This window comes from Panulirus ornatus, chromosome 24 (genome assembly GCF_036320965.1).
Source record: "Panulirus ornatus isolate Po-2019 chromosome 24, ASM3632096v1, whole genome shotgun sequence".
Taxonomy (NCBI): Eukaryota; Metazoa; Arthropoda; class Malacostraca; order Decapoda; family Palinuridae; genus Panulirus; species Panulirus ornatus.
The window spans coordinates 3888212-3898039 of NC_092247.1; the positions used below are offsets into that span (position 1 = coordinate 3888212).

Sequence of the window (9828 nt, forward strand, 5' to 3'; positions counted from 1 at the left end):
GTCCAGTGCTTGTGATAAGAGGTGATTTACGTTTACAAAAAAAAAAGGAGTTAGTTCCGGGAGTCTTGTTATGTGGTAGAGTTAACGAGCTTGTTCTCAATGACCTTCGAAAGCCCCGTGGATTGGCTAGTGATGACCTGGAGTGATCACTCTTTTTTGAAGAGGTCGGGTTGGCTCGTTCATCTTAAAGGTGGTTTTTGAGTGCACTGAATACTGATTCATGTTAACTTTTTTTTTTTTTTTACTTACACTTATTTCCTGGCCATGATGCGTTTGTGTTCCCTTATCTGTTCTAGGTGGAGGGCCTGTACAGAACGTGTGGTTCTTGATTTGTATTTTGTCTGTAAATAGAAATACATCTTTTCCTTTAATACGTATACACCTTTTCCTCTTTCACTGACAGCTCTTTCTATCCCCCCTTTTTTTTCTCTTTCTTGGATCTCGTGCGGTGTTTATACGAGTTTTTTGGTGTACGTCTTGCAATGCATCTGGCATGATTACTTATTCCAAATTCATTCGTTTACTTCTTAAGACCAGATCTACCAACTTTGCCTCCGAGGTGGGCATGTTCCGCCGTGATGTGGTACTATTCGTCAAAACATCCACTTCTTGTCTAATCTAACATTAACATATGATCTGTCCCTGACTGGAAACTTCTGAAGATAAAATAATACAACGGTATACCTTGCTTTCCAGGAAGCCAGAAAAACCACACAAGCTCTCAAATGATTCTCCGACACAGCGAAGACTGACAGACTAACGCACAACACAGTCATTGGATTCAAACACCTTATCAAAGTCAGGTGTGTAGCGATCAGAGTCTACAAGCCCAGGCTCAGTTACACACCTGGTAAAGTGACCGAGGTACACACACCTGGTGTATACCTGGTGATACGAGTCTTCAACATACCATACACCCCCACTTGTGTTGGGATGTATGGGTTGAAGAAGCCCAACCTGTTTTGTCCTTCAGGTCTTAAATTCCTGCCTGCCACGCATGTGTCATCTTTAGAACCTCCGCCTGCCTTGTGCCCCTCCGCATTACCCGTAAAACCCCAAACCTCTCACGCATGCAAACCTCCGCCTGCCTTGTGCCCTTCTGCATTACCCGTAAAACCGCAAACCTGTCACGCATGCAATTACCTGCAAAACCCCAGCCTGTTTTTGCATCTACATCGTCCCGACGGCTTTACATACGTTACCCATCGAACCCTCGTCTTCTATCTACTGCAGGTAAGAACTGGTGTTCGTGGCGGTGTATTCTTCTGAGATCTTCTAACCCCACAGCCCGGGCTCGGCCCTAGGATGCTGCCTTGGGTCGTTGGTCGACCCAACTGTTAGATGCCGCAGCCCACAGGCCTTTAAGAAACCACCACAACTCAGTTCGTTCGCTTCGCAGCACAGGCCCCCTTCTCCCCTCTGGTTGAAGGGAACGGTTGGCTGCAAGAGATGGTCTACGTCTTCCAACCACTTTGGTCGACCATCGATCCAACCTAACAGACTAGGGGGGATAACCCTCGTTGTGAGGGGGGGATGATAACAGACCCCCCCCCCCCAAAGACCACCAGGATTTCACCATGCCTCCCAGGGTCTTCCAGCCGTAAATAATGATGTACCTCCCTCGTCTGCGCCCCCTGGGGGAACAGCTTCAGTGATTCCATCCGTTCCCAGTAGCCCAGATAATTGAAAGCGTCAGTACAGGGCGTGAACAGGTCTTTGCACACTTTAACTCAATCATTCCGCCCGCCCTGAGAACTGATGTTTGCACAAAGCAGTATCGCTAGGAGAATCTTAGCGTCTTGGAAGGCATCTAATCATTAACTCGCTTTTCCTTCCTTGTCTTCGAAGTCGGTAAAATCCAGCCGGCCAACCTTTCGAAAAGAGGTAATAACCCCGCTGCCCCTTTTCTGTTCACTAAGAGTAAGGTCCTTACACACACACACACACACACACACACACACACACACACACACACACACGACAACTTCAAGCGGAACTCTCTTCGCCATCAGAATACACATCACTTTCCCTCTCCCAATGGAAGTCACCTGCATCACACGGTCTACTTTATAACCTTCTGTGGTTTCCGTGGACGAGACTTCCATATCTATTCCCCTACCAACTCATAAAAGATGCGAACCTTTGACACCTATTTTCGTCACTGTCACGCGAATAGGACCTATAAGGTTGCTGATACAGTACAAAGGAAAACGGAGATTTCTTCTTCTTACCGTGGAAGCGCTGGGAATAGCCTGGCTTACAAGAGCGTGTTGTAATCTTTTAAAGTCAAATATTCCAGTTACGTTCATCTTCTGTAGTGTGTGTGTGTGTGTGTGTGTGTGTGTGTGTGTGTGTGTGTGTGTGTGTGACATCTTGGTCATATTTATCAAGTGTTCAGCAGTGTATGTACAGGCTATACATAATCGTGCGTATATTGCCTGTAGAACCCAGGCCTGTCGAGCATGTATACTGGATACATTAAATGTGGACCCCTATCTGTCCTGTATGGTCCTGTATGTGATGTGTTTACAGTCTCTGTTCGTTCTGATTAATGCCTGTAGAACCCCTGCCTATCTTGCACGTACTGCCTGTAGAAAACCCCCTGCCTATCTTGCATGTACTGCCTGTAGAACCCCTGCCTATCTTGCATGTACTGCCTGTAGAACCCCTGCCTATCTTGCATGTACTGCCTGTAGAACCCCTGCCTATCTTGCATGTACTGCCTGTAGAACCTCTGCCTATCTTGCATGTACTGCCTGTAGAACCCCTGCCTATCTTGCATGTACTGCCTGTAGAACCCCTGCCTATCTTGCATGTACTGCCTGTAGAACCCCTGCCTATCTTGCATGTACTGCCTGTAGAAAACCCCCTGAGGTCTTGCATGTACTGAGACAAAGCTGCCTTGTTGATCCCCCCCTTGATCCGTCAAAGCTGTTGGAGGCCGCAGGCCACACAGGCCCCCACGTACGTACGTACATACCCTCCATAAACCCGGCTGGACAACACACACACACACACACACACACACACACACACACACACACACACACAGTTTCTCGACACCTAACCAGTGGATTTCTGAAGCTCTCTCTTTCCACAGGCCGGTCCGCCCAATCAGGGTGGTAACCAACACACCAAAGCAACGAGCTACGAAAGACTAGTCACCATCTGTCCCCACACACAAACTGCACACCGGTATTCAACGCCCATCTAACGATGTTCCTCGTCGTTCGACGGCGCTGTGCACGTCGTCTCGTGTGATTTTCCCGGGCGGCGATTTCAAAATCTTAACGGCCTTAATGACCCTAGTAGTAGTCGAAAGGCCTTAGGCCCAAGCAGCCAATCAACCGACGGGGAGAGGATATTCTAGAAGACGCCCCTGACGGTAAGTTTACAAACTAAAGGCAGTACGTGGACACAGTCTTTAGAATTTCAGGTAAACTTTTACTATCTAAAAGGTCTGTGAGGTTTGTTTAGAATATCAGGTAACTTCTTATTAACTAAAAGGCCTGTAAGGTTTGTTTATGAGACATATTTCCTATCAAGCCTTTTATTTTTCGAGGTCAAAGACATAGTGTACTAACGTGTATCCAAAACCTCTGGCCCAGAAACTTTATAAATCGCATGATTCAACGCCTGTAGATACAGGATAAAGGAGCCATCTATCTACCCTATACGTCTATGTATTATCCCTCCTGTATGTTCTACGTCTGCCTCCACCTAACACCCCCCCTTTGATAAGCATCCTCCATCCCAACGGTGAGAGAAATGCTCTGTGTATTTCCCTAACTGTAATTACCTATTTGCACTACGCTGGGGAGGGAGTTCTACACCCATGGAGCCTCCCTGTCATCTGGACTCCGTCGTACGACTCTTTCAAACTTGTGTGAGCGATCCTGTCCACACGGGCATAGGTTCATCATTCCGTTTATTACATCCGGCCACAACTCAAAAGTCTTTATCATAAAAGCCATTTTCTATACATCTTTTCCTTACAACTCTCTCTCTCTCTCTCTCTCTCTCTCTCTCTCTCTCTCTCTCTCTCTCTCTCTCCTTTGATGTTGTGGCCTGTGGTAACCCTACCCTCCTCGCCCCTTTCGAAGGCAGGTTCGCTTCCTTCGTCGTCACAGACGCAAAGGATCTGCGCGATTGGGGTCACCCCTGCAGTCGTGTGTGTGTGTGTGTGTGTGTGTGTGTGTGTGTGTGTGTGTGTGTGTGTGAGTGTGCGCGCGCGCACACACAGAAAAATTAAGTCCCTTGTATTTTGAAGAACAAACGATGTACCCCCACCAGATGTTTACACCTCTCTCTCTCTCTCTCTCTCTCTCTCTCTCTCTCTCTCTCTCTCTCTCTATCTATCTATCTATCTCTATCTATCTATCTATCTAATCTATCTATCTCCACGCAATTGTTGATCACCTGAAAACGTCTCCCATACGCTGTGTCGAATAAAGAATAAATCAATCGTTTTCGGGCAGTAGTGAAGTCAAAATCTCTTTAGAGGGACAGACTGGTGGGTGTGGGGGATGTGGATGAATCATCATTTACCCCGATGTAAATTCCGGGAAGACATGGTTTCCAGCCTGCTTTCGAAAGCGGTCCCGTATCACCATGACACATGCTACCACTGATGCAAGATCCCCACACTCTCTGGGAGCGTGGCAAGATCCCATCACTGGGATCATGAAGTCCCATTCATAACTGTAAACACACTACGTAACACCTCAAACCCAACCTAAAAAAAAAAAAATTAATGCATAGCATGCAAGAAAAATTCTATATGGACCGCCCAGCCGTGGACTTTAAAAATTCACTCGTGAACTCCAAAATAAATATCCTCCAAACTGTATCTAACTAGTACTGGACTTCAAAAATTCACTAGTGTACTCCAAATACACTTCAAACTGTATCTAACTAGGACTGGACTTCAAAAATTCACTAGTGTACTCCAAAGTAATACCCTCCAAACTGTATCTCTAACGTGGACTGGACTTCAAAAATTCACTAGTGTACTCCAAATACACTTCAAACTGTATCTAACTAGGACTGGACTTCAAAAATTCACTAGTGTACTCCAAATACACTTCAAACTGTATCTAACTAGGACTGGACTTCAAAAATTCACTAGTGTACTCCAAATAAATACCCTCCAAACTGTATCTCTAAATAGGACTGGACTTCAAAAATTCACTAGTGTACTCCAAAGAAATACCCTCCAAACTCTATGACTTCAAACCGATGACTCCAAACACCCTACAAACTGCATCTCTAACCAACCTGGTTGCACAGGGTATGCACGACTGCAGTCTGCGGCCTCAAACAGCCCGGATGATCTTACAAGCAACACAGCATGTTATGAGTCACAGATACGACTGTGAACACGGACGAGAAACCACCATTAGACCAAGATCTAGTAAACTAAGGTCAATCATCATCATGTACAAGACGGGAAACGATGCCTTCCAAGATTTCCTATATGCAAATTACACCTCAAACCCACCCACACACCCGCCACCTCCTCTCCCTTCCCCTCTCCAGTGTTTATACCAGACTTCAGTGGTTAGGTTCCATGACGGTAAAATCCCCAGTGCCATCTTCTATACCAACACACAACACACACACACACACACACACACACATACACACCTCCAGAACCAGCTACCTACCATACCATACACATTGCACCATCTGCCTCGCATCCCCCACACACACACCTCTAGAACCAGCTACCTACCACACCATGCACACAGCACCATCTGCCTGACCTCCTAATAAAACACGTTTTCCTTCCCACTCGTAGCATCCTCTCCCATGCCACTGTCTGTATTCTGAACCTCCCTCGACATCAAGCGTGATGCATTTCCTTCGCTGATAATCTCTCATTATCAATGAGTATAAAAAGAAAAGCACTACTGTTGTGTATCAAATAACCCGGGTGGTTCTGTAATTAATAACCGGGTGGTAGGCATAATTCGTACGTATAACTTGCACTTTCAATCACCCCCCTTTATATATATATATATATATATATATATATATATATATATATATATATATATATATATATATATATATATATTACAGTCAACTCTTTCAGATACGCACATCACAAAAATCTCACACACACACACACACACACACACACACGATGTACCTTATCACAGCTTCACTCAACCATGCATTCTATTCTTTTCTTTCTTTCAAAATCCCCGTTACACTTGAGGTGTCAAGAAATCCAAAAAGAAAACTGAAAACTGAAACGCTACAGAACACCAAGCTGTTCCACGCCGCCGGATGCATTTCAACAGACCTTCACATATCTTTTTTTTTTTTTTTAACAGATATCCATTCGACTCCAATTGGCAATTCTTTCAAGTTGTAAATAAACCTGGATTTATTACTTCACGTACTTTAAATTATGATAACTACAGTTCATCCAAATCACCATCAACCTCAAGTGTGATGCCTGACACTCTGTATTCCCGATACAGCTGCATATTTTCTATGTAAACTACATTCAAACCTTATACATTCATTCGGCTTGACAAACTGCAGTAAGGAAGGATAAATCAAATTCCCCTCTACCGCCAATGGGCCCACATTTTCGAAGCTCATAACTTTTAAAAAAGACAACACACGCTTGGCTTGGCGACTTTAAAGGTACTAATGGAGACGATAATATACATTATATCTCTCTCTCAACTCTGTATATGGAAGGCGGAATTCCCACGAGTTCTCTCTCTCTCTCTCTCTCTCTCTCTCTCTCTCTCTCTCTCTCTCTCTCTCTCTCTCTCTCCTCGTGCGGTATAGATAGCTCAAACAATCTGCCCATACATTTGTCGATGCACAGGCATGGAAAAATAAAAATCACTGTCCAAAATCACTGACAGACCCCAGGGAGATTAGCTTAATCCCATTCAAACTCGTCTTTAAAGCACATTTCTATTGTACACGAACATCACGAAAAGGTCGAATCACCAAATATTTCAGTAGTTATCAAAAGATGTTTGCCCCGTGTGCGACGCGATGCAACGAAATCACATGGTCTGGCTATGGCGACAACTGGGGTATACAAGACGTATGGCAAACTGGCTTCATCTTTTTCAATAAATAGCCTCTTCATCTACGTTAACTAACGCCTAATTCAATAACCACTTTAATATGATATAGGCATACCTCCCTCTACCCTCCCCAACAACACCCCGCGACACACACACCAAGCACGAAACCACCTGTGTGTACACACACACACAAAAACACATTTTACCTTTATGATGTCTGAAGTGATGCGTACAGCAGGGGACTTCCACATAGCCACTGTTGCCAGGTAGCTGTTCGTCGCCCAACACCGCACGGGGTAGCTCCACCAGGCACAGCAGCAGGAGCAGGAGCAGCAGCGCTGTCGTCGTACGCCTCCACGCCTCGGAACACAGCAGCAGCAGACCCCGCCGATTCGCCATGCATGAAGCCATCGCGAGCGTGTGGTAGCCGCCCCACGCTTGTGTGTGTTACTTCCACCGGGGGAAGGGAAGAAGAAGAAGAAAAAAAATAACGAAACTAAGGATGAACCAAACAAAAACGGGTTCTTGATTACGCTGTCAATCAGTCCATTGTGAAGCGTGGCCGAAGGTGGAGGTAGTAAAGGTTGATCTTCCAGTAATGCTGGACCGACCCTCACACAACACGCAACACCGAGTCTCCAAAACACGCTTCTGAAAATATTTCCGAACCAACCGTGTCAAATCCGCGTATTATTCATTGACAAAGATCACTTAATCAGGAGATGAGCATCTGGTATCCACTAGCGCTTTCCATTCCTTCTGAAATCACAATGATCACGAGATTTTCTATCATAGAAGCACCACTGGGTCGGAGCAAAACACAAACGTGCTCCCACTTCCACTGCCAAGTAAACACTGAACTGTGTTTGTGTGTGGTAGTTCACGAGATCGTCGCCAGTCGGCGCTCTTTTCGCCTCTCGAGTCCACGAGTTGCCAATTACTTCGGTCTATGTGGATGCCAGTTTCCCTCTTACGACCGCCTAATAAGACTACATTTGCCACGATATGGAGTGATAACCACAATATGCAACATTTTTTTTTCCCGATAGACTTAAAATTACCCTGGTATATGTCCTCTCAGTAGAAATAACACGGTGACAATGTATTCGCGAAGCGTGACAAAAACACACGCCAGGCTCCCCCCAAGCTTTGAGCATTAGCAATGCTTTCAAACTGCTGCCTAACGAGAAATCATAATTCCAATTTAAAGTTTATTCGATTAAAAGTGCAACAAAGTCACCAGAAATTAACTTGTTCCCATGCAGTCGCATGCAAATCAGCCCTTTAAGTCTTCCCTAAACACTCCAGTGCGACTAGTTTACAGAAGGGGCCACTGGAGTGGATTGTACCGGTGGAATTAGATATTGAATCTTTACGTTTCGGATCAGCAGAGAAAATCGGACTCCGGGAGCGTGTCCGGTTAAGCGAGGGGACGGAGGAACCGGGGGATCGAGGTTGGGGGGTTGTTAGGTAGTTGGATACCCGACCATTAGAAGGGGGTTGGAGGAAGGAGAGAGAGGAGGGTGGGTTGGTTTGGTGGGTAATTACAAACCCCTCCAAAAGTATAGAGCAAAGTCACAAAATACAATGCACGGAGCGGTACACATCATCGTTAATGGTGCTCTATCACACACCCATACCATTTCCAACGGAATTGATAATTCTAAGTGCTTTTTCATCACAATAAGTATACCCACATATATCAATAAATGAATCATCTCTTAATGTTTATCAAAGCTGTTGAATTCACGCTTCCATTATACAGATGAACCCTTCCAGGGTGATGGTAAGCTTGTCATATTATAAATAAATAAATAAATAAATAAATATATATATATATATATATATATATATATATATATATATATATATATATTATGCATATATATGATATACAAATATATATATTATCATACTTAACCGCCGTCTCCCGCGGTAGCGAGGTAGCGCAAGGAAACAGACGAAGAATGGCCCAACCCACCCACATACGCAAATACAAAAATAAACGCCCACACGCACACATATACATACACTCCTATGAGTCCACGTGGACTCATAGGAATATCTTGATCACACGCAAAATTGTGATCCTTTCCAATATACATACATATACACTTCAACGTGTACATACATATACATACACAGATATATACACATGTACATAGCCATACTTGCTGTCTTCATCCATTTTCGTCGCCACCGCACCACACATGAAACAGCATATATATATATATATATATATATATATATATATATATATATATATATATATATATATATAGTCCAAAATCACTGTTTGTAGTCTCTGTTTATCAGATTCACTTCGTTTCGCATTACCACTCACCTGCTCGTCTGTAATGTATTTTTTAGTTTCTATCTGCTTTCATTATCATTCATTTCCTTAGTTTCATTTCCTTAGTTTTATGTTTCTGCGCAACAGGAAATATGAAACACATAAGTGTATCATTTCTTCTTTTTTTTCTAAGTGCATCTGTCGTATTTATCTCAAAACACACAGTGTATAATTTCTTTTCCCTTTTTTTTTTTTATTCATAAGAGCATCTGTCGTGTTTATCTCATTTATGTTTAACATAATCATTTACTGAATATCATGCTCTTGTGAACGCTGTTCACATGTACACACACACACACACACACACACACACACACACACACACCTTTTTCATCTTGTTCAACTGCCCGACTTTCTATGACTATACACGACCATAGCTTCTATGCCTATCTGGCTTCCTGCTATATCTGGCCT

The 9828-nt window shown here is 44.0% G+C and overlaps 1 protein-coding gene across 1 annotated transcript in view; it reads right to left on the bottom strand.

The window, feature by feature from the left end:
* LOC139756987 (semaphorin-2A-like) overlaps positions 1-7918 on the bottom strand; it is a 666764-nt gene extending 658846 nt beyond the window's left edge. The window contains exon 1 of the mRNA XM_071676928.1: positions 7268-7918. Coding sequence (XP_071533029.1) covers positions 7268-7472 — 205 coding nt within the window. The 5' untranslated portion in view covers positions 7473-7918. The remainder of the gene's footprint in view (positions 1-7267) is intronic.
* Positions 7919-9828: the final 1910 nt, after the last annotated feature.